Genomic DNA, 26,201 nt, shown 5'->3' with positions numbered 1-26,201 from the left:
CCTAACAATCTTATGCTATTACATGACCAATCTCATCCAATCCCTACCATCCCCTTCGGTCTACAGCGGGGGAATTACTCACACATGGATGGGGGAAACATGGCTGGTTGATGTAGAGGCGTTGGCGGTGATGATGGCGATGATCTCCTCCAATTCCCCGTCCCGGCGGAGTGCCAGAACGGAGACTTCTGGCTCCCGCAACGGAGTTTCGCGATGTGGCGGCGTTCTGGAGGGTTTCTGGCGACTTCGACTTCTCCCCGTGCGTTTTTAGGTCGAGGCCAATAAGTAGTCCGAAGGAGGGCGTCGGAGGCCGGCCGAGGGGGCCACACCACATGGCCGCGCGGCCCCCCCTGGGCCGCGCCGCCCTATGGTGTGGGGCCCTCGGGCCTCCACCTGACTTGTCCTTCTGGCTCCGTCAGTTTTCTGGGAAAATAAGGCCTTCTGCATAAATTCTGAGGATTTACCCGAAAGTTAGATTTCTGCACAAAAACGAGACAGCAGAACAGTTCTGCTGAAAACAGCGTTAGTCCGTGTTAGTTGCATCCAAAATACACAAATTAGAGGTAAAACAATAGCAAAAGTGTTCGGGAAAGTAGATACGTTTTGGACGTATCAGGGGGCTGTGGGCCCCCTCCTCACAGGGCGGCGCGGCCAGGCCTTGGGCCGCGCCGGCCTATGGGGTGGGCCCACCTCGGGTCCCCTCGGCTCCCCCTTCTGGCTCCCTTCGTCTTCTGAAAAAATAGGATTTTTCATATAATTTCCGTCAACTGTTGATCTTCCGAAATATTGCATTCTGACGGCGCTTTTTCCAGCAGAATCCTGACTCCGGTGCGCGATCCTCCAATAATCATGAAACATGCAAAATAGATGAAATAACATAAGTATTATCTCCAAATATGAAATATATCAATGAATAACAGCAAATTATGATATAAAATAGTGATGCAAATTGGACGTATCAACGCGCCGGCGACGCCGAGCACGAGCCGTGTACGAGGCTCCGCCGCCTCGGATAACGCTTTCCAATGATGATGATGACGACGACGGCGACTACACGTCGTTCTACCGCCATTTCGGCATGTAATAGGCCGTTCTTTAGTTTAAATTTTAGTTTGCCATCGCCGAATTCAAATATATGTTCGAATTCGGTCTACTTATGTACGAACTCGACTCTATATGATAAATATCATTAAATTTCGTATATGTTTGAACGAACTCGCCAATTTTGTCTGAATTCGCCGAAGTCCGTTACATCCATCCTGAGCTCGCGGCTGGGAAATGGGCCTCCCCGGGCCAAAATTTCCTCCAATCCGGATGACAATATCGCCGGATTTGGACGTGGAGAGCCCAAACGGCTGGAGATGCTCTAACAATTCCTAGTTGATTTGGGTGGGCCCCGCGTGCCAGCCTCAGCAATCTGGGTTGCTTCCCTCGCACTACTCTGCAGACGGACCTGTATAAAATGAGGCCCCGGGCACGCACCGTCTGTATCACGACCGACCCGCAGGCCCCACGCGCCACGAAGCTGTTCCTCTCTCTCTCTCTCTCTCTGACGGTGCCACGAAGCAGGCCGTATCCGTCCCGTTCCCCTCGATGGAAGCAGAGTACACCCAAAGCCAAATAAACCCCCTCCCCCGACTCTGCCCCAGGCGCCGGAAAAGGGAGCACGACGAACACCAAGGAGGAGGAGGAGGCCTCGCGCTGCTGCTCTCCATGGATCTCGACGCGCCCGACTCGCGCCCGCCGCACCAGCCGCCGGCGCCGTCTCAGGTCCCGGTACGTCTCCCCCTCCTCACCGCGTCTCATCGGTTTCTTGGGGCGGATTCTGCTCCTCTGTCGCGCGGGGATGCGCCTGGTCTCCTCGGCGGCGCGCGATCTTGGGGGCGGGCGCAACTTCTTGGCGGCGGGATCTTTCTGCCTTTCTTGGGATCGGAACTTTCGGGAGGGCGCGCTCCTCCCGGATTCTTTGCGTGGGGGGTTAGCGGGATTTTCTTTCTTGGCCGGAAAAGGCCACGGCGACGGTGGCGCGAGTTCGTTGGTACTCGACGCGTTGCGCTAGAAATGTTGCGGTTCTTGGTGTGCGTGCGTTCGCTTGACAGCTTCGTGTGCCCAAGAGCGATTCTTTTCTTGCAGCACTCGCCTGACCGGGCGATTGGGATTGGGGAATCCGCTTGGACCTGGCTGGCTAGATGCCTTGCGGAGGAGGAGTTCTTTGACCTAGGTTTTAGTCCACGGTTTCTTCCAAATCAGGGCTCCTGTTGCTGTATGTTGGCAGCACGAGGGTCCAGCTTTCAGGGGCGGTTAGAACCAAAGAACTCGTAGGTTTCAGAAATTCAAGAGCCTGTTGCTGTTTCTTTCTGCGTAGATTCTTGAAAGCGTAGCTTGAGTAGTATTTTAGCACCCCATTTTATAGCCACGGCTTGCATTTTGAGAGGAATTCTGTCTGTATGAACATTGATGGCCATGAGGAGTTTAGGCGCTATCGGGAGTTTCGTCTACACGAAGCTGTTTAATTTCTTACAGTATCTTGTTCAAGCTAGGCGTGTATGGTTGTCAATTGGTTGGCAGCATAGCAGTACTGTATCTTGGGAAAATTCGGGAGGGAGGCTGCCAGGTGTTCTGCAAAACTGTGTAATGGTATCCACTTGTGTTGCTAATAACATTAGTGCTCGTTCTTTGCCCTCTGAAAGATGGCTGACTGTTCATAATTGTTCCTCTGTCAAATATGAACATTTGCTGTGAACCTCAGAAAGACATTTATGGCTTCATTTAGTATATATTTTTGGGGCATCTTTCTTCTCACATTGTTCCTTTTTCCAATGAACGTACATGATTATCCTTCTCTGCTCAAGCCATCGGTTTAGAATTTGTGCCAAAATCATTGATAGGCTCGACAGATATATATTGAAAAACTGTCAGTGATAGCATTTTGCAGGCGCTTTTCAAAATCTATCTATGTGTCCATAAAAGAAATGTTCATCTCTGGACAAAACTTCTGTATTATGGCTTTCCACAAATAGATAAACTTAAATGAAGTCTAACAACTGTGTGTTCTTCGTAAATCACAGAGCAAGCTGAAAGCAGTGTCGCAAGAGCTTGGACATGAGGTCCGAATATTTTCAAGCACAACATTTGAGACAATGACCACCAATCTGCCCAAGGCAGATCAGGGTACACACATTTATATGCCTCTTCCATGCTAAACTCTCTTCTATGTCTTTATGGTAGTTGTGTTTTGACATGAAATCATGATTCATGTAGAGGAAGATGATGACTTCTATGAGCTTCAGCCTGCTGATTATTATAAGTTGTTTTCAAACAGGATGGCGGGTAACTTTTATGTCTTCTTATTATTGTTTGAGAACATTCACATTTATCACTGTAACGCCCACCTGCCATTGTTCAAATCATACATGCTCTAATTTCTTAATTATAACCATGCTCAAATGCGACACCCTTGCAGAACAATCGAAAGTTCTGAAGACTCGTAAAATACGGGAAGCAGAACTTGCTGCTCAAAGAGCAAGAATAACAAAGGTAAGAAGGAATATGATACACCATACTGTATTTCATTAGCGTATTTGGAAGGAGTGACATACTGCTTGTACAAATACTCCTTTTCCCTTCTTGCTGATTTTTTTACTTCTTTCTTTTATCTAGCCTTATATTAGCAGTACCTTTGGACATGTTCTAAGAACAATTATATTTCTGTAGAAAAATACGAAGAAATACTTAATATTGATACACATGATTTTGATTACTTAAAGAAGTATACTTTGTTTTTTGCCTTTTCAAATTAATTTAGTCCTGGAATTCTGAGATGGATCTTAGCTCATTTATTTGGTTTATTTTTTCCGTCTTCTTCTGGATCTTGTTTTAGGGCAAAGTCCATTTTGTTGCTAGCCCCCTTAACTGTAGGCAGTAATGAGGGCCATTTCTTGATGGTTTACTTAAAGAAGTACTTTTTTTTTGCCTTGTTAGTTTAGTCTAGGAATTCTCAGATTGAGCTGGCTTATGCTCATTTATTTGATTTATTTTTCTGTCTCTTTATGATCTAGTTTCAGGGAAAAGCCCATTTTGTTGCTAACCCCTTTAACTGCAGGCAGTAATGAGGGTTCGATTCCCTGATGGTTACATTCTTGAGGCTGAGTTTCATCCATCAGAGGCGGTACATAGTCTGGTGGATCTTCTCATGAAAGTGATTGCTAGACCAGATCTGCCATTCTATCTTTGTAAGTTCTGCTTCTCGTTTGAGATGACTGCTGTAGTTTGACAAGTAATGTTTGCCCTTCCTTGTTTCCCGCTCATCAATTCCTTTTATTTCACCATTGTAATAATATTTCTGGTTAAGATTGGCTTAATATTAGCTATGAGAAACATTCTACTATTAGCAAGCAAATATGTTGACAATCGTCAACAGCAGGGAAACATGTCTTATATAAGTTCTATGCCCTTATCTTTACAGCCTGCAAACACTATTTTAATGCATAATTCTGAGAAAAGGGTTTTACAAGCAATTTTGATGCTAATATTTTACGAGCCACTTTGAAGTGCTATAGATAAATTTAAAACAATTTGGCCACAGCGCAACCATTCAGAACACTGATTTGATGAGCACTTCTGTAACACAAGTGGGTCAGCTGTTCTCATTGTGTTGTCTTCTGACTAGCTTAACCAATGGATTGCATACTCATTTCTCTTGTGCACTTCATTTGAATACCACTAGTTTCCAAATCGATAGCCTGATTATAGCTTTGATGCTGCATGTTCTAGATACCGTATGTATTGCAGAACCTATATACCACATATGTTCCTTTGTTTGAGCTTGTGGAAGTTTGAGGGTCCTCTAGTATAGTAGTATATCACAAATGAGATTCCGTACTGGTTACAACTTCTTAATATCTGATCCATTGATTTCACCACAGATACAGTTCCTCCAAAGAAGCGAATACTGGACACCTCTCAGGACTTCTACACAATTGGATTTGTTCCTGGAGCTAATGTCTTCTTTTCTTACGATCTGCCAGCAGGTATGCATTATCTGAAAAAGTAGTATCATTTTGAGAAAATAAGCAATGATTACTTCTTAAGTTGAAGGTTTAGCATTTCTTCTATGTGCCTTGACAAAATCACGTTTCCATTTATGTAAAGTTGTATTTCTGGTGCATTTGAACACATGTACTCAATCAGGATTACTGGTTCTTTTTCAGCACTTGGCTCTTGCGATATGCATGAGTTTCTGTTGGGTTAATTATGTAATGCATTCTTGATAATGTCAACCAGCGTTTATACTAGACATTCAGATATTCACATGCTGTTAGAGGTATTTTACATGTGTTGGGTATGCAGGGTTGGAGTTAGATGCAGATGCTGTAAAATCAGGACCATATCTCCGTGAAGAAATTCAAGCTTTGGATGGACTATCACTTCTCTCGGAACCTTCTGAACAGCCTGATGTTTCTAAGACAAATTCCGATTCAGCTTATCAATCTGAAGCGCCCCGATCTTATTCTGCACCACCACCAAATAAGAAACCAGCCACACCAAAGTGGTTCAAAAGGTATAATTGATTTTAGCTCCTTAATGTTAGGAAAGTGCATTTGAACTTATATCCTCTGCTTTGTATTTTTTTTTACAATTCCCTTAAAAATTCTGATCATAGTTGATCTGCTTTGTTATTGTTTTGATGAATTCTTGGGTTTGCTATTGTATGTTTCTGGGATTCTATTCAGAAGGAGAGAATCCATGCAGACTAAGATAATATTCCAACAACAACTAATTTGACTAAGATAATATTCCAACAACAGACTATTTGTGACGGTGGTCTAGTAATGTCAAAACTCTCTCCTAGTAGTATCAACAACAAATCAACGAGCTTAATTCTTACAAGCTTACTGAACCACCTGCAGAATTATGGCTCTGGAGTAGCATTTCACTTGCTTTTAAGTAGCTAAGTTGTGGTTTCATTTTGATACATGCATTTCACATGGCATATGTGTTGTTCCTGCAAGATGTCCGAAAATTATGCTTTTGCAATACTGTTGTTAGACTGTACTTTCTTGCCTGCTGGAGCATCCTTTCCTTCCATATGTGTTTGAACTTGTGCAAGGTAATGTAAATTTGTCTTATCTAATCCTGTGCAGGTAAGAGCATGAGAGCACCAAGAGTGCACCACCAGCACAGCAGCCCTTAGTTAGGCCTTTGAGCACTGAAACACATGATTCGCCAACTTCCATGATTCAACGACTTCAGCTTGGAAAAGGTTGTGTGTACACTGCCATAGTATGAGAACTCGATCCTCTGTGCGCTGGAGTTGTCGTACCATTGGAACTAGATCTCATATTTTCCTGGTGGTAGCATGTAAATTTGATATGTCAAATCGTCTTGTGGGGTTTGTGGTGCTTACCCACCTTTAGAAATGTGTAAAAGACCACACAGCAGCAGAAACAGAGGAAAGTGACAGCGCTCGGTGTTCTTAACACTTTACTGCATGGTTTTGTTCCATGTGCTTACAAACTAGCATCTTCATCAGAAGGTGGAACCGCCATTTAGGCAAAAATTGGCGGGCGGCGTATGCGGGCACGCGGATTGCCGCTGCCATTTACAATCTGAAGGTGGATGGGAGTTGACCAACAAAGCAATTTGGCTTCATACTACTGTTATCCTGTTTTTGTAGGATGATGTTGCTTAAATTTGATTTTCATTTTCTTACGTCCCCCCTGAGCAACTAGCAGCAGTTATGATTATTTTGCTAGCGAGGGCACGTCGCAAAGTGGCATTTATTCAGATATTCGCTGTGGGTCAGCAAGGTGGCGTTGAGTGGATGCCTTTGACAAGAATGTCTCCGTTTGCCACTATAAAGTCCGTATGATCCCATCCTCACAGGCTTAGTTTAGCCTGAGACTGGTACGGCATTCCTAATAACCTCCGCCTTGTGACACATTTTTGTTTTTTTATAAATGGCCAAGGGGATGCTATGCTTTTCATGTCTGGGAGTGGAGGCTGCTGTGCAGATGTCTGTCCCTATCATTGGATGCTCTTGCAGTTCTTCTATTCTGTACTTTATTTGGTCCTCTAGAACTTCCAAAGAAGTATTGATCTACCATTACATCCAACTATCCAAGTCCAAGGTGTCTTACCCAGGTGGCATACTGAGATTGGCGTGATCCGATCGGATACGTGGAAGGGGTGTGCCGTGCTGTGGTGCGAATGGAGGGGTCCATGTATTCTCTGGTGAGTTTGACATCCACGGATCAGCTCCAACATCCAACCACCAACAGGCCACCTCGCTCGACTCAGCTCTCATGCGTCCACAGCGACAGCGATCTCAAGTTCTCAATAGCTGCTAACATCTTGGAGTTTTGACAGCTACAGAAGAAAAAAGCTCGTGGAAACGAGGTTCTTAACCTTGGAAGATTACCACTCGGCAGCACTGGCTCCACAGCGTCGCTAATTCTGAAGTACTTCCAAACTACTCCCTCCATTCAATATTAATTGGCTGGCTTCCCTCAGCTCAGACTGGTGTCGCCACCTCTCCCAGGACCGGAATGTGTTGGATATTTTGGTGATCTAGGCTGCTCTCCTAGGTCAGATCTTTTTGAGTTGCTACAGTAGGGCGGTGCTACAGTAAATGGCCACCTATCCTTATGTGTTGTCTTGATCGGAGACATCGATTTTGATCCAACGGTGCTGGTTCCCCTAGTGCATAGTGCTAAACATATATAAAGGGGTCAAATGACCTAGAAGAGGAGAGGTGAAAACACGGCTGCTCTCAGCTCTCTCTCTCACACAAATTAAGCCACCGATCAGGCTAGCACTAAAGCACTGGGAAGAACCTAGCACAAATTGCTCCATTCTGGTGTGAGCAATTAAACAAGAGCAGGCATGGCATCATCTTCAGATCAAGGTATTTCTGATCTTATTCTTTTGTGGCTCAAACTAGAGCTAGTTGATCCTGCTAGATCCAACAATGGTATCAGAGCATCTAGCTCTTAAGTTTGAGCCCTCTTATGTTAAGATTCATGCTTGATTTATCAAGCCAAAATCAAGATCAGGGGCATATGCACATACCCATGTGTTTATATGTTGTCACCAAGTCAAGACATATGCCCAAGCTGCTTCTGTGAAAGAATTTTATGCTTATGTTTAAAGGCTGTTCTTCCTGGTTATTAATCATGCCTTAAGTTTAAGCCCTGTTTTCTCAAACTCCAAGCCCTAACAGATTATGTGACACTCTAGGGTTTCAATTTGAGCTATTAACTAAAGGAATTAAAGCTCTTATGTTAAATTCCTATTTTTTCCAGAAACCCTAGAAATGTTGTCCTCTTTTCCCCTCCTCAATTATGAGCTTCTGGTTTAAGATTGATTAAGATTTAAAGGGGAAATAAGTTAATTATGCACAAATCTTGATGATTTTCCCCAATCCGGAACCCTAACATGATGAAAATTTCCCCTGTTTTGATGCACATGGTTTCGGTCAAGCATGAATTGAAGTGGGGATTGGTTGATTTGATGCCGTAATCAACCCTAAAGCAAAATCCCCAAAATTACCGAAACCCTAAATTATGAAATTCCCCATTTTTGGAGGAACCCTAACCCTAATTCAAGATTAAGAAGCGGACGATTACCTTATGGGCCTCGTCGTCGTCACTGGCCACGGCGGCGTCGGAGCTATTCTCTAATGTTGGCAGATGTGCTCGGGTTCAAACCCGAGCGGCCTCGCCGTCCGCTGCACCGGCCGGCAGCTCGTCTCTACGTGCGCTTGTCGCCGCTGGAGCTCGCAGCCGTGCTGGAGAATGGTGAGGGGAGGTCGCCGTCGCGGACGCCCGCACGCGCGCGCCTGCCTCACACGGAGGCGCCGCCCAGAGCCGCTCGACGGGGCTGCGCGCTGGCCAAAGCTGCACGCAACTCCGGCGAGAGGGCCTGGGTGACGCCGAGTCTTCTTCCCCGTCGCGTGGTGCTCGCCGTCACCGCCTCTTGGTCGCTCGGCGTCGCCATCGCTGTCGGGAGAGGAGAGAAGGAAGAAATGAAATGGGCTAGGGTTTCGCGGGGGCCGGGCGACGGTGAGCTGGTTTTGTTCCAGCTGCGGTCATTCCTGGCCGTCGGATTGCATCCGACGGTCCAGGTCGTCCTGGCACGTTGCTAATGGGTTAAGGCCCAGGAGGGGATCAGGGGGAGTTAAAGTGCTGGGCTGGGCCAATTTTGGCCCAGTTCAGCAGGATTATTATGCTAATAATAATAATAAAAATAAAAATAAAAAAAAAATATTTAGGACTGAAATAAATATCTTTTCAGGGCTATTTTTCTGGATAAATTGATTATGCTTATTTTAGGCCACAATTTTAATTGCCATGCTTAGATAATTTGCATGTTGTTATTATATTTATTATTTAGTTTATTTATGATTAATGAATTATGGTGATATTTATCACTATAATTATTATGTGATAATGTTTTCGCTGCAAAATAAAGTTTATGGATCCTCAAATAAAGTGTGGTTTTATGCCTTGTCATTCTGACCAAAGTTGTTTGACGGGCATTTTAACTGCAAATTCTTTTATTGGTCTGTTTCACTTCTGGCCAAAGCTGATGTGAACCGGGTCGGTAAAAGAAAATAATGAATGAGGATCATTAATGTGTGGCTTCTATTTATCAATTTGGCCAAAGCTAATTGATGAATATTTGTCCACAAAATTTTGTTGTTCATTTTCATCTCTGGCCAAAGCTGATTTGAATTTGATCAATAAAATTTTAATGATGATTATGATGATGCTTACTAAAGCATTTTTTGAATTTTTTCTTTTGCAGCAACTAATGTCTCTAATATTGCTGGAATGCTAAATGGCATCGAACAGCTAAATGGCAGCAATTATGTCACGTGGAAGGAGAAGCTTGAGATCACTATGGCCTTACTCAATATTGATTATGCTCTCCTTAATGATCCTCCTGAGGTGCCTAAAGAAAATAATGAAAATTATGAAGCCCTCAAGAAGGAATATGACATTATTAAGACTAAGTGGGATGACTCTAATCGCAAGTGCCTTATGATGATAAAGGGCTCCATTACACAGAGTATGAGGGGAGCCCTTCCTGATTGTGAGACAAAGACAAAAGGGTACTTTGCAAAAATTGAGCATCAATTTAAAGGGTCTTCTAAAGTTTATGCAACAAGTCTTATCAGAAGGCTAATTGATGAAAAATATGATCCCACTGGAAGTCTTCGAGAGCATATTATGAAAAAGTGCAACATGGCCGCCAAACTAAAGTCAATGGAGATGGAAATCTCTAATGGTTTCCTCGTCCATTTTATTATGTCATCTTTGCCTCCCCAATTTGATCCATTTATGATCAACTATAATGCGATGGATGTTAAATGGGAGATTGATGAAATGATGGCGCGATGTGTGCAAGAAGAAGAAAGGCTTAAGGCTGACAGAATTGATCATGTTAATCAGTTTGGTCATTCACAAAAGAAGAAGTATAGAAAATTTGTGAATGAATATGTGAAGCCCAAGCCTTATAAGTTCAAGGAAAAAGGCCAATCCTCAAAAGGTTCACAGCAAAAGAAGCCAGAAAAAGCGCCTAATGCTGAAGGAAATAATTCCAATGCTTGCCACTTTTGTGGAAAAGGTGGGCATAGGCGAAAGGATTGTTTTGGCTTCAAGAGATGGCTCAAAGAAAGAGGTACCGACACTATTACTGTTGTTGAAGAATCCCTTTATGTTAATTATGCCACCAATACTTGGTGGATTGATTCAGGTGCAACAATTCATGTTGTAAATTCGTTGCAGGGATTCAATATGAGGAAGACCCTAAAAAGAGGGGAAAGAACAATTAGAGTTGCTAATGGTGTTGAAGCTTATGCCGAGGCGATTGGAGACTTCACTCTTACACTTCATGGCGGTTTTAAGCTTCAGCTAAATAATGTTCTTTATGTACCCTCGATGAAACGGAATTTAGTTTCCGTCTCATGTTTAGATGATGATAGTTATGAGTGTCACTTTGGGAATAAGCAGTGTATAATTATGTATGACAATAATAATGTTGGCCTTGCCTGTCGACACGACAAACTTTATGTAATTTCCCTTTGTGATGATATAAATAATGTGGGTTCTACCTCAAATATAAATGTCGGTACCAAACGCAAACGTAATGATAATGAGACTTCTTCGAAATTATGGCACTATCGTTTAGGCCATATTTCGAGGGGGAGGATTGAGCGTCTCATTAAAGATCAAGTTCTTCCTTCTCTTGATTTTTCGGATGCGGATGTAGATCATTGTATCGACTGCATCAAAGGAAAATATGCCAAGAAAATTAAGAAAGGTGCAAACCGAAGCACGGGAGTTTTGGAATTAATTCATACGGATATATGTGGTCCGTTTAATGTGAGATCGGTGGACGGTTATAATTCATTCATAACGTTCACTGATGATTTCTCCCGTTATGGATATATTTATCAAATCAAAGAAAAATCAGAGGCATTAGACAAGTTCAAGATTTTCAAAGCTGAGGTTGAAAATCAATGTAATAAAAGAATTAAAGTTGTAAGATCTGATCGTGGTGGTGAATACTACGGCAGACATGCAACTTATGGTCAAATTCCTGGACCATTTGCAAAATTCTTACAGGAAAATGGCATTGCCGCCCAATACTCAGCACCGGGTGAACCTCAGCAAAACGGGGTGGCTGAAAGGAGAAACCGCACACTTATGGATATGGTGCGGAGTATGTTAAGCCACTCCACTTTACCGGTGAATTTATGGATGGAAGCCCTTAAAACAGCAGCACATATTCTTAACAGGGTTCCCAGTAAATCGGTGCCCAAAACACCGTATGAATTATGGACTGGGAAAAAGCCAACCCTGAATTATTTTCATGTATGGGGCTGTCCTGCTGAAGCAAGGATTTTTAATCCGGTTATGGGAAAATTAGACCCCAAGACAGTCAGTTGCCATTTTATTGGTTATCCTGACAAATCTAAAGCATATCGATTTTATTGTCCAAATCAGACAACGAAATTTGTTGAAACAAGACACGCTGTGTTCTTGGAAAGTGATATGATGAGGGGGAGCATGACTCCCAGAGAAATAGTCTTGGAGGAAAAACAGGAATATGTCCCGATGCCTGTAATCCAAGAGCAGTGTTTCAAAGTACATACTGAAATTGCACCTCAAGTTTCAGCTCCTGTAGCTGATGGTGCTCACATAACTGGACAACAAAAGGACCAAGAACAGCAATTACGAGTGTATTCAAGAAGGCAACGTGCTGCTAATGCAACACCTGCTGATACACCGGCGACTGTTCCAGATGTCACATCTAATGATGCTCTTATTGAAAATAATCAGCAGTCTCAAACTGTTATTAATGTGCCGAATAATGAGCCTCTTAGAAGGTCACAGCGGGCTAGAAAGCCTGCTATTCCTGATGATTATCTCACCTACATGAGTGAGGATACAAATGAGCCAGTGTTGGATAATGATCCCACCTCATTTAAGGAGGCTATGGAAAGTGAATATTCGTCTAAATGGCTCGATGCTATGAAAGATGAAATGAAGTCCATGAGCACTAATGATGTATGGGACTTAGTAGAAATCCCTGAAGGAGCCAAAACAGTTGGATGCAAATGGGTCTATAAGACCAAACGTGACTCCAAGGGTGATATCGAAAGGTTTAAAGCAAGGCTTGTGGCAAAAGGATTCACTCAAAGAGAAGGGATTGATTATAATGAAACTTTTTCACCCGTCTCTTCGAAGGATTCATTCAGAATAATTATGGCACTCGTGGCTCATTATGATTTAGAGCTACATCAGATGGATGTCAAAACGGCATTTCTAAATGGTGACTTACATGAAGATGTATACATGGCACAACCGGAAGGTTTTGTTATGGAAGAAAATAAACATTTAGGATGTCATCTGAAGAAATCCATCTATGGTTTGAAACAAGCATCAAGAGAGTGGTATCTCAAATTTGATCAAGTCATAAAGAAATTTGGTTTTAAGGAAAATAAGAAGGACAATTGTGTTTATGTTAAGTTCAGGGGGAGTAATTATATCTTCCTGATATTATATGTTGATGACATACTCTTGGCCAGCAGTGATAAAAATATGTTGATGGAGACCAAGAGATTCCTGTCTTCAAAGTTCGATATGAAAGATCTCGGTGAAGCAACTTATGTTTTAGGAATTGAAATTCACCGGGATAGATCCAGAGGGATCTTGGGGCTATCTCAGAGAGCATATATTGAAAAGGTACTGAAAAAGTACAATATGTATAAGTGCTCAGCCTCGCCTGCTCCTATTGTTAAGGGCGATAAATTTGGGACTTTCCAGTGCCCAAGAAATAATTATGAATCTGCGCAGATGAAGTCAATTCCTTATGCCTCAATTGTTGGGAGTATTATGTATGCACAAGTGTGCACTCGCCCTGATTTAGCTTTTGTGACCGGGATGCTTGGCAGATATCAGTCCAATCCAGGTCTGGATCACTGGAAGGCTGCTAAAAAGGTCTTGCGTTATTTGCAAGGTACTAAAGGCCTCATGCTTACTTATGAGAAATCTGATAATCTCGAAATAGTGGGTTATTCAGATGCTGATTTTGCGGGGTGTGTTGATACTAAGAAATCCACATCAGGTTATATCTTCACCCTTGCAAAAGGAGCTATATCATGGAAAAGCTCAAAGCAAACTGTCACTGCATCGTCGACAATGCAGGCAGAATTTGTAGCATGTTATGAGGCAACCGGGCAGGCGGTATGGTTGAAGAATTTTATCCCGGCACTAAGAGTGATTGACAGCATTTCCAGGCCTCTCACTCTATACTGCGATAATCAACCCGCAGTGATCTATGCGAGTAACAACAAGTCAAGTGCAGCTGGCAAATTTATTGACCTTAAGTATCTTGTTGTGAAAGATAGAATCCAGGATCAAACAATAGATATCAAGTACATTAGTACTAAATTTATGTTAGCGGATCCGCTCACGAAAGGCTTACCACCCAGCGTATTTAGAGAGCATGTTGCCGGCATGGGTTTGGTTGAAAGCTTTTAATCCTGGAGAAGTTGGAACTATTATGGCACCATCTCCCCAAAAGGGGCTCATTTTGAGATCGGATGGGAACCATAGTCACTTGGTTTAGCAGTACTTAATTGACTGTTGTAACCTATTGTCTTGGTGTACCATTTTTATCAAAAGATGAGTCTGTAATGTTTATGATGTTTATGTAAAGAATTATGTAAATTAAGTTAATATATGATGTGAATAAAGTTTATGGAGCTCATAAATTAAAGAGGTTCGTTTTGATATGAAGTAATGTGCTATAGTCACTAGATTAAATGGTACCTAACAGACCATTATAATCTTTTCGTCCTAGTGCATTATTTTGTTGAAAAAATGAGCTTATAATGACCAGCCTTACGATCAAGGGGGAGAATGTTGGATATTTTGGTGATCTAGGCTGCTCTCCTAGGTCAGATCTTTTTGAGTTGCTACAGTAGGGCGGTGCTACAGTAAATGGCCACCTATCCTTATGTGTTGTCTTGATCGGAGACATCGATTTTGATCCAACGGTGCTGGTTCCCCTAGTGCATAGTGCTAAACATATATAAAGGGGTCAAATGACCTAGAAGAGGAGAGGTGAAAACACGGCTGCTCTCAGCTCTCTCTCTCACACAAATTAAGCCACCGATCAGGCTAGCACTAAAGCACTGGGAAGAACCTAGCACAAATTGCTCCATTCTGGTGTGAGCAATTAAACAAGAGCAGGCATGGCATCATCTTCAGATCAAGGTATTTCTGATCTTATTCTTTTGTGGCTCAAACTAGAGCTAGTTGATCCTGCTAGATCCAACAGAATGATTATCCCCGCCCGATGGGTCTACATTCATCCCTGAATGTCATCGGGTACTCTTCACTTCCCCGCCATTCTTGTAACCGTCACCTACCGCTGATCCTGATTCGGATATATCTAGATACATTTCACTACGTCTGTTCACTCGTCTCTGCGACAACTAATATGGAACGGAACGGAGGGAGTAAATGTCATAGCTTTGGTCTACATATATAGAGATGTATCTAGACAAGTTAGTGAGTTGCAGAATTTCTTTTGCCAGCCGATCGAGGGGGTACCCTCAACCAGCAATGTTTCCAGGTTTAACCGTTTAAGCTATTAAGGGAGGGTGTCATATCGAATGTTGTTTCCTCTCCCACCGACCGATATGATCATGCTCAATAGCAGAAAGTAAAAAAAAAAAAAACCAACACTGGCTCGTGTGGTTGCCGGATGCTACACTGGCTCCCTCCCTGCGTTGGTTTTCCTTTCTTCCGGTTTTTGGTCAAACGCATAGACCGCCTCCACCTCGTACCCAATTTACACCACTACACCAGACGCCGACCGCCGCCACACCTGAAAAACACAAACGCAGAGCCTTTCTAGGCCTCGTCGAAGAAAGGATTCGTCCACTTCTTCTGTGGCGTGTTTCTCCGGGTTCAGACTTGATAGTCCGTCAGAGACTCAAAGGGAAGGAAGTAAACGAGCACGTTCTCTCGCTTTCAGTGGTAGATCACTGGATGTCTTGATCGTCAGAGCGTGGCGACGCATTGGCCACTAGAGAATGAAACGGTTTCATTGAAACCACACTGCTGATTGCTGAACCAGACGCAGATCGAATCGTGTCTAGCACGCACGTCTGACCAACTCAAGAAAAAAAGAAGGAAAGTTCGGATCAGGTATTCAGTTCAGTACACACGTGACCCGTGCGGACCTCGCTACGCAATATTCGTTGATTTGCAGCTAGCTAGCCCCGCGACTTGCGACTTGCGAGACGTCGGGTCACCGTGCCACGATCCGTATCGCGATGCGTGAGTACGTAGTAGTCGCGCACGTCTGATCGGAAACGACAGTGTGATCTGGGACGATTTCATTCGGGAAAAACGCACAGCACGTGTCGGGAGTGGTTACATCGTCACATCCAATTGACCAATTGGGTACAAGCAATCGGTGAGAAAACTGTAGTACCGCTCAGACGCAATGCTGTCTCAAGCCTTAGAGCATGTCTAACATGTCTCCTATTTTTCTGCCCCGTAATACGCGAGTAGAGAGTCCTGTATCAAAAAAATACTCACGCAAGAACAATTCCGTCTAACAGACCCCGTATTTCACTCCGTATTTTTGAAAATTGCATAACCTGAAAAATTCTTCGATAGTTCATCACGTTCATACATAGATAATAGATAGAGATTTTACCGCCTGCAAGTAGAGGACGCCAGCGTACCTGCACGCCGCACGCCGACTCCCGACGGCGGAGAGCTTGCACTGGCGCCGCCACGCCTCCTCGAGCGTGTCTGGCGAGCGGGATCGCTTCGATCCGGAGGCGGGTGACGCGCTACTGCTCCTTTGTGCGGACATGGCCGACGGCGGTGCTAATGCTGCGGCGTGCGGCGTGGAATTTCTCGCCGGAGCGTGTGCGGGAAGGCGGCGGCGCACGACGGAGCTAGGGTTGCGAGTGAGGGGTTGGACCACCACTCGCACCTACACCCTGTATTTGTAGGGGGCGGCGGTGTGGTTTTGACGGGGCCCGTATTCCGCCGATACGGGCCGGCCCGAATACGGGGCCTGCTAGATGGTCCAAACTGCGCTCACCCCCTATCCCGCCGGAATTATACGGGGTGGGCGCGTTTGAGGGGTCTGTTAGACATACTCTTAGAGCGTTTATTTCATTGCCCCGTCTAGTAGCCATTTTTCTTTCTCCGTCAACTAATACTACCTTTGTTTATAAAAAAAATGTCTGAAGTTTATCTAAATTTGAATTATCTAGGCACTTTCTAGTGTATACATACATCTAAATTTAGATAAATCTTTAACATTTTTTTAATAAACGGAGGGAGTAGCAACAATGTGACCAGATAATAGCAACTTCACCAAGGAAAATAAAAATTCACCGATCAGTGCACATGGAGTTCAGGCGTTCAGTAAGTCTTTACCATAAGGCTCGATCAGTAAGTCTCTGTGGTGAACAACGAACTTGCTGTTTTCAGCTGCACCGTTTGTATGCGAGATATTGTCCATGTAAGCTTCACACAAGACTTAGGTGCTTGTAATCCTTTGGTCCGGTTTTTTCTTTAATTAATTAGACACCACGTCTTCTTTGTTAATATAATTAATTGCAAGTCTTTTTGCCTTATTTTAACTTTTCTTTGCTCGTCTACAGCTCAATGTGCAACCATTAGAAAAAGCTCCGTGTAACCATGTGTGTAGAGAAGAACAAGAATATTGTTGAAATGCATTGTCTGTTTTTTTTTTCCGCACTAGTGTGAGATTTTTAAATATTAGAGCTAAAATGTTTTGAGTTCAAGATCAGACCAACCCAATATGTAAAAAAGACTTGTGACCTATATCAATCAATGCATGTCGGGGGGAAGACCCCGGATAGGGCAATGGACGCGGAGCAGCCGGCTGGCCACTGGCCGGCTCGCGGCAAAGGCCGGCTGAGGAGCAGCCGGCTGGCGCCGTGGCCGGCTGGTCCGGAAGCCGGCTGGCTCTAGGTCCTAGTCGGCCTGGCTACGGCCACCAATGCTGTAGCTGGGCCGGCTTCTACAAGCCATATCCGACTGGGGTTTGTACCTCAGACCGACTCGAGGCTGGCGAGTCTTGCACCGGAAGGAACCGGGTTGGTGATTCGGACTCCCCTAGTCCACGCTGACTCCATCTTCCGTAAAACGCGGGGCACTGTGGAGCAATAGTGCCACGCGCCGGACAGGCCGCCAGGGCTTACGACGATCCGTGCGCTACGGTGGGCGACGGCGACAGGGACACCTCCTCTCCATACCGCTGACCGTGGCAGCCGGATGGGACAGGCCACGATGCCTCAACGGCTCCTGACGTCACCGCCTCGGGAAGGAGCGGAAGCCGAAGCCGGCCAAGCCGGCCAGTAAACTATAGGGTCTTATATGTAAAGTGCCGGCGCCTATATAAGCCGCACTACCCCCTCTCGTGCAGGGGATCGATCATTCTTACTTCACTCCACCCATAGAGCTGCCCTGAGAGAGAGACCATCGTCTCCCTTAGCCTCCCAGGAGCAGCCGGACATAGCTCTAGGAGCACCATTGTATTGTGTGATCATCATATACACTCATAGCAGGAGTAGAGGTTTTACCTCCATCGGAGGGCCTCGAACCTGGGTACGTCGCCGTGTCGCTCGTGCCCATACCCGCATCAGGATACCGCCGTGAGATCCCTCAGGAACCACTTCGATTAGCCACCCTATGGCATATGCCGTGACGATACCACGACATTTGGCGCCCACCGTGGGGCCCTCAGCATCCTCGGCCGGTGTTTTCATCCGGACGGGCCTCACCATCACCACCGGCGAGCGAGTCGCTTCAGGCTTGATCTGGAGATTCGGCTCCCTCGATCGCGCCGACAACGCTGGCTGCTTCGCTGACCGGCCCTTCCCAGCCGGCGGCAGCGTCATCTCCTTCGGCGGCCACGACGTCTACGTCGCTACCGTCGCACTGCCGCGCTACCCGCGGCAGGTCCTGCGCTGCGCAAGCCCTCCTCCACGAGCCGGCAGCAGCGCTCCCGCCAGCCCCGTCGTCGTGCAAGTCATGATGGCTGGCGAGGAGCTCCCCACCAAGAACCCGCGCACCCGTGGCCCCAACCTGGAGCGCAACGTCGACCCCAACGCCTCCAGCTCGGGCCCAAGGGCGCCACCGCCACCGTCCCGGCTGGACGAAGTCCGGGCGAAGCTGAGCACCCTGCTCACGCCTGGCGGCGACCCCACCACCATCGAGGCGGATCTGGAGGCGCACCGCCAGCTCCTCCTCAAACAAACCGAAGAACTGGCTGCTGCTAAGCGCCAGATGGAGATCACCCAGCGCGAGTACAACCGCGCCCACGGCCTCACTCCAGGCGGCGACGGTCCCAGCCGAGCCGGTCAGATCCGCCGCAGAGGCCGCGACCTTGGCGCTGAGATCGCCCGCGACGGCGCTCCTTCGCCGACTCTGTCCGCGGAGCTACCCGTCTACAACACCCCCGACAAGAACATGCGCGCGGCACAAGCCGCCGTAGAAGAGCTGAACCGCCTTGAAGGCGAAGAGTTACGCCGCCAAACCATGCGGGTGGATCGAGCTGCTCAACGCAGCCAACAAGCGTGCGGCCGACCCCAGGTACGTCAATGCCCCCAGAGCTTCTCACGCCCGTGGCGCTGCAGGCAACGACAGGGAAGGCGCCAGGGACACGGCCGAGTCCGCCTCCCCAGCACCAAGCCGGCACCGTGACTCCCAGGCCACGCACGCAAGTTCGGGCCGGCCGAGCCACCAGCCGAGCGGCAGCAGCCGCAGCCGGCCTCCCCCGAGCTGGAACCAGGAGCAAGACTCCGAGCCCCGCCGTCAGCACCGGCCGGCTCCAGAAGCAGCCGGCACACGCCAGCCGGCACGCTCCCGGCTGGGCCCCCGCATCGAGCCCACCGACGCCAGAGACCGCCTCGATCGGCTGGTCGAATCCCGCATCGCGAAAGAGGAGGCGCCGGCTTGCCCCAAGTGCTTCGGGCCCCGCATCGCCAACGAGCCCGTGCTCGACGGCTTCCAGCTCCCCCGCGACACGCCCAAGTACGACAAAGACCGCCAAGCCGGAGGACGGGCAGCAGGACTACTCCACCGCAGTCGGCATCTCGCGAGGCAACAAGCGAAGGGCGGTACGCTACTCCCCCCTGATGCCGGTACGGCTCCGCCCGCACTGCTCAACAACCCGCCGCCAGTCGGCAGCATCAACGGCTGGCTGGATTTCGAAGAGGCCTTCGTCAGCAACTTCACCGGCACCTACCGCCGGCCGGGTCGCCCTCAGCAGCTTGAGATGTGCAAGCAGGGCCCGGACGAGACGGATCGCGCGTACCTGACGCGCTGGTGCGAGATGCGCAACTCCTGCGAAGGCGTGCACGAGATCCAGGCCATCAGCTTCTTCATGGGAGGCTGCCGGCCAAACACCATGCTGTGGCACAAGCTGCGCCGTAGTGACCCCAAGTCGATGGCCGCCTTGATGGCCATCGCGGACAAGTACGCGCTGGCCGAAGAAGCCGGCAAGGCGCCGGCTGACCCAGCACCGGCTCCCTCCAGGCGGGACCACCACAAGCCGGCTGAGCACAAGCCGGCAGACGGCGCCTCTCATGGCAGCCGGCGGGACAACTACCGCGGCAAGCGTCACAGTGACCAGCCGGACCGCCGGTACGGTTCCGCCCACGTAGCCGTGATGGCGTGTAACTCACACGTTCGTTGGGAACCCCAAGAGGAAGGTATGATGCGCACAGCAGCAAGTTTTCTCTCAGAAAGAAACCAAGGTTTATCGAACCAGGAGGAGCCAAGAAGCACGTTGAAGGTTGATGGCGGCGGGATGTAGTGCGGCGCAACACCAGAGATTCCGGCGCCAACGTGGAACCTGCACAACACAACCAAAGTACTTTGCCCCAACGAAACAGTGAGGTTGTCAATCTCACCGGCTTGCTGTAACAAAGGATTAACCGTATTGTGTGGAAGATGATTGTTTGCAGAAAACAGTAGAACAGTATTGCAGTAGATTGTATTTAAGTAAAGAGAATTGGACCGGGGTCCACAGTTCACTAGAGGTGTCTCTCCCATAAGACGAACAGCATGTTGGGTGAACAAATTACAGTTGGGCAATTGACAAATAAAGAGAGCATGACCATGCACATACATATCATGATGAGTATAGTGAGATTTAATTGGGCATTACGACAAAGTACATAGACCGTCATCCAACTGCATCTATGCCTAAAAAGTCCACCTTCAGGTTATCATCCGAACCCCCTCCAGTATTAAGTTGCTAACAACAGACAATTGCATTAAGTATTGCGCGTAATGTAACTAGTGACTACATCCTTGAACATAGCACTAATGTTGTATCCCTAGTGGCAACAGCACATCCATAACCTTAGTGGTTCTTGTCACTCCTCCAGATTCACAGAGGCATGAACCCACTATCGAGCATAAATACTCCCTCTTGGAGTTACTAGCATCAACTTGGCCAGAGCATCTACTAATAACGGAGAGCATGCAAGATCATAAACAACACATAAGCATAGCTTTGATAATCAACATAACAAGTATTCTCTATTCATCGGATCCCAACAAACGCAACATATAGAATTACAGATAGATGATCTTGATCATGTTAGGCAGCTCACAAGATCCGACAATGAAGCACAATGGGGAGAAGACAACCATCTAGCTACTGCTATGGACCCATAGTCCAGGGGTAGACTACTCACACATCACACCGGAGGCGACCATGGCGGCGTAGAGTCCTCCGGGAGATGATTCCCCTCTCCGGCAGGGTGCCGGCGGCGATCTCGTGGATCCCCGAGATGGGATCGGCGGCGGCGGCGTCTCCGGGAAGGTTTTCCGTATCGTGGTTCTCGACTGGGGTTTTCGTCACGGAGACTTTTTATAGGCGAAAGGGCAGGTCAAGAGGCGGCACGGGGGCCCCACACCACAGGGCCGCGCGGCCAAGGGGGGGGCCGCGCCGCCCTAGGGTGTGGCCCCTCCGTGGCCCCTCTTCGTCTCTCCTTCGGACTTCGGGAAGCTTCGTGCGGAAATAGGCCCCTGGGCTTTGAATTCGTCCAATTCCGAGAATATTTCCTTACTAGGATTTCTGAAACCAAAAACAGCAGAAAACAAAGAATCGGCACTTCGGCATCTTGTTAATAGGTTAGTTCCAGAAAATGCACGAATATGACATAAAGTGTGCATAAAACATGTAGATAACATCAATAATGTGGCATGGAACATAAGAAATTATCGATACGTCGGAGACGTATCAGCATCCCCAAGCTTAGTTCTGCTCGTCCCGAGCGGTGTAAAACGATAACACACGTATAATTTCTGAGTGACATGCCATCATAATCTTGATCATACTATTTGTAAAGCATATGTAGTGAATGCAGCGATCAAAACAATGTATATGACATGAGTAAACAAGTGAATCATAAAGCAAAGACTTTTCATGAATAGCACTTCAAGACAAGCATCAATAAGTCTTGCATAAGAGTTAACTCATAAAGCAATAATTCAAAGTAAAGGTATTGAAGCAACACAAAAGAAGATTAAGTTTCAGCGGTTGCTTTCAACTTGTAACATGTATATCTCATGGATATTGTCAACATAGAGTAATATAATAAGTGCAATAAGCAAGTATGTAGGAATCAATGCATAGTTCACACAAGTGTTTGCTTCTTGAGGTGGAGAGAAATAGGTGAACTGACTCAACATTGAAAGTAAAAGAATGGTCCTCCATAGAGGAAAAGCATCGATTGCTATATTTGTGCTAGAGCTTTGATTTTGAAAACATGAAACAATTTTGTCAACGGTAGTAATAAAGCATATGTATCATATAAATTATATCTTACAAGTTGCAAGCCTCATGCATAGTATACTAATAGTGCCCGCACCTTGTCCTAATTAGCTTGGACTACCGGATCATCACAATGCATTGTTTTTACCAAGTGTCACAAAGGGGTACCTCTATGCCGCCTGTACAAAGGTCTAAGGAGAAAGCTCGCATTGGATTTCTCGCTATTGATTATTCTTCAACTTAGACATCCATACCGGGACAACATAGACAACAGATAATGGACTCCTCTTTTATGCATAAGCATATAACAACAATTAATAATTTTCTCATTTGAGATTTGAGGATTGTTGTCCAAAACTGAAACTTCCACCATGGAACATGGCTTTAGTTAGCGGCCCAATGTTCTTCTCTAACATATGCATGCTTAACCCTATGGTGGTAGATCTCTCTTACTTCGTACAAGACGAACATGCATAGCAACTCACATGAAATTCAACAAAGAGTAGTTGATGGCGTCCCCAAGAAACATGGTTATCGCACAACAAGCAACTTAATAAAAGATAAAGTGCATAATTACATATTCAATACCACAATAGTTTAAAGCTATTTGTCCCATGAGCTATATATTGCAAAGGTGAATGATGGAATTTTAAAGGTAGCACTCAAGCAATTTACTTTGGAATGGCGGAAAATACCATGTAGTAGGTAGGTATGGTGGACACAAATGGCATAGTGGTTGGCTCAAGTATTTTGGATGCATGAGAAGTATTCCCTCTCGATACAAGGTTTAGGCTAGCAAGGCTTATTTGAAACAAACACAAGGATGAACCGGTGCAGCAAAACTCACATAAAAGACATATTGAAAACATTATAAGACTCTACACCGTCTTCCTTGTTGTTCAAACTCAATACTAGAAATTATCTAGACCTTAGAGAAACCAAATATGCAAACCAAATTTTAGCATGCTCTATGTATTTCTTCATTAATGGGTGCAAAGCATATGATGCAAGAGCTTAATCATGAGCACAACAATTGCCAAGTATCACATTACCCAAGACATTTATAGCAATTACTACATGTATCATTTTCCAATTCCAACCATATAACAGTTTAACGAAGGAGAAACTTCGCCATGAATACTATGAGTAGAAACCAAGGACATACTTGTCCATATGCTACAGCGGAGCGTGTCTCTCTCCCATAAAGTGAATGCTAGGATCCATTTTATTCAAACAAAACAAAAAACAAACCGACGCTCCAAGAAAAAGCACATAAGATGTGATGGAATAAAAATATAGTTTCAGGGGAGGAACCTGATAATGTTGTCGATGAAGAAGGGGATGCCTTGGGCATCCCCAAGCTTAGACGCTTGAGTCTTCTTGATATATGCAGGGGTGAACCACCGGTGCATCCCCAAGCTTAGAGCTTTCACTCTCCTTGATCATGTTGCATCATACTCCTCTCTTGATCCTTGAAAACTTCCTCCACACCAAACTCGAAACAACTCATTAGAGGGTTAGTGCACATTATAAATTGACATATTCAGAGGTGACACAATCATTCTTAACACTTCTGGACATTGCATAATGCTACTGGACATTAGTGGATCAAAGAAATTCATCCAACATAGCGAAAGAGGCAATGCGAAATAAAAGGCAGAATCTGTCAAAACAGAACAGTTCGTATTGACGAATTTTAAAATGGCACCAGACTTGCTCAAATGAAAATGCTCAAATTGAATGAAAGTTGCGTACATATCTGAGGATCATGCACGTAAATTGGCTTAATTTTCTGAGTTACCTACAGGGAGGTGGACCCAGATTCGTGACAGCAAAGAAATCTGGAACTGTGCAGTAATCCAAATCTAGTACTTACTTTTCTATCAACGGCTTAACTTGGCACAACAAAACACAAAACTAAGATAAGGAGAGGTTGCTACAGTAGTAAACAACTTCCAAGACACAAAATAAAAACAAAGTACTGTAGGTAAAAACATGGGTTATCTCCCAAGAAGTTCTTTCTTTATAGCCATTAAGATGGGCTCAGCAGTTTTGATGATGCACTCGCAAGAAATAGTATTTGAAGCAAAAGAGAGCTTCAAGAGGAAAATTCGAAACACATTTAAGTCTAACATGCTTCCTATGAAGAGGAATCTTGTAAATAAACAAGTTCAAGAAGCATAATGCAACAAGCGTAGAAAGATAAAACAAGTGTAGCTTCAAAAATTTCAGCACATAGAGAGGTGTTTTAGTAACATGAAAATTTCTACAACCATATTTTCCTCTCTCATAATAACTTTCAGTAGCATCATGAGCAAACTCAACAATATAACTATCACATAAAGCATTCTTATCATGAGTCTCATGCATAAAATTATTACTCTCCACATAAGCATAATCAATTTTATTAGTTGTAGTGGGAGCAAATTCAACAAAGTGGCTATCATCATATATAGGAGGCATATTTTAATCATATAAGAAAATTTTCTCCTCAATGCTTGGGGGACTAAAAAGATCATGCTCATCAAAGTCAGCTTCCCCAAGCTTAGAATTTTCCATGGCATTAGCAACAATGGTGTTCAAAGCATTCATAGTAATAACATTCCCATTAGCATGCATATAAAGTTCCATGGGTTTTTTAATTCTCTCTTCAAACACATCATGTCCTAATTCAAGATAAAGTTCATAAAGATCTCTCATATTTTTGTTGTTTTCCATTATGCTTAACTAGTGAAATAAAAACATGCATGATATTAAGTAAAACAAGTAACTAATTTTTTTTTTTTTGATATAGAGTGCAAGAAAGTAAATAAAGTAAAATTAGCAACTAATTTTTTTGTATTTTGATTTAGTGCAGCAAACAAAGTAGTGAATAAAACTAAGCAAGACAAAAACAAAGTAAAGAGATTGAGAAGTGGAGACTCCCCTTGCAGCGTGTCTTGATCTCCCCGGCAACGGCGCCAGAAAATATGCTTGATGGCGTGTAACTCACACGTTCGTTGGGAACCCCAAGAGGAAGGTATGATGCGCACAGCAGCAAGTTTTCCCTCAGAAAGAAACCAAGGTTTATCGAACCAGGAGGAGCCAAGAAGCACGTTGAAGGTTGATGGCGGCGGGATGTAGTGCGGCGCAACACCAGAGATTCCGGCGCCAACGTGGAACCTGCACAACACAACCAAAGTACTTTGCCCCAACGAAACAGTGAGGTTGTCAATCTCACCGGCTTGCTGTAACAAAGGATTAACCGTATTGTGTGGAAGATGATTGTTTGCAGAAAACAAGAGAACAAAGATTGCAGTAGATTGTATTTAAGTAAAGAGAATTGGACCGGGGTCCACAGTTCACTAGAGGTGTCTCTCCCATAAGACGAACAGCATGTTGGGTGAACAAATTACAGTTGGGCAATTGACAAATAAAGAGAGCATGACCATGCACATACATATCATGATGAGTATAGTGAGATTTAATTGGGCATTACGACAAAGTACATAGACCGTCATCCAACTGCATCTATGCCTAAAAAGTCCACCTTCAAGGTTATCATCCGAACCCCTCCAGTATTAAGTTGCTAACAACAGACAATTGCATTAAGTATTGCGCGTAATGTAACTAGTGACTACATCCTTGAACATAGCACTAATGTTGTATCCCTAGTGGCAACAGCACATCCATAACCTTAGTGGTTCTTGTCACTCCTCCAGATTCACAGAGGCATGAACCCACTATCGAGCATAAATACTCCCTCTTGGAGTTACTAGCATCAACTTGGCCAGAGCATCTACTAATAACGGAGAGCATGCAAGATCATAAACAACACATAAGCATAGCTTTGATAATCA

At 45.3% G+C, this 26,201-nt stretch overlaps 1 protein-coding gene and 1 long non-coding RNA gene across 2 annotated transcripts; both read left to right on the top strand.

The window, feature by feature from the left end:
• The first annotated feature begins 1,572 nt into the window (after positions 1–1,572).
• LOC127335319 (plant UBX domain-containing protein 1) lies at positions 1,573–6,486 on the top strand. Its single transcript, XM_051361937.2, has 8 exons — positions 1,573–1,776; positions 3,069–3,171; positions 3,262–3,330; positions 3,464–3,537; positions 4,103–4,232; positions 4,926–5,030; positions 5,350–5,560; positions 6,144–6,486. The coding sequence occupies exons 1-8, from the start codon at positions 1,594–1,596 to the stop codon at positions 6,145–6,147; spliced, it is 879 nt and encodes a 292-aa protein (XP_051217897.1). The 5' UTR covers positions 1,573–1,593; the 3' UTR covers positions 6,148–6,486.
• A 3,627-nt stretch (positions 6,487–10,113) lies between these two features.
• On the top strand, positions 10,114–11,128 carry LOC139836211 (uncharacterized). Its single transcript, XR_011752906.1, has 2 exons — positions 10,114–10,683; positions 10,791–11,128. It is a non-coding gene; the product is annotated as an uncharacterized lncRNA (long non-coding RNA).
• Positions 11,129–26,201: the final 15,073 nt, after the last annotated feature.

Source organism: Lolium perenne, chromosome 2 (genome assembly GCF_019359855.2).
Source record: "Lolium perenne isolate Kyuss_39 chromosome 2, Kyuss_2.0, whole genome shotgun sequence".
Lineage (NCBI taxonomy): Eukaryota > Viridiplantae > Streptophyta > Magnoliopsida > Poales > Poaceae > Lolium > Lolium perenne.
This window is presented reverse-complemented; position numbering and strand designations above follow the sequence as displayed.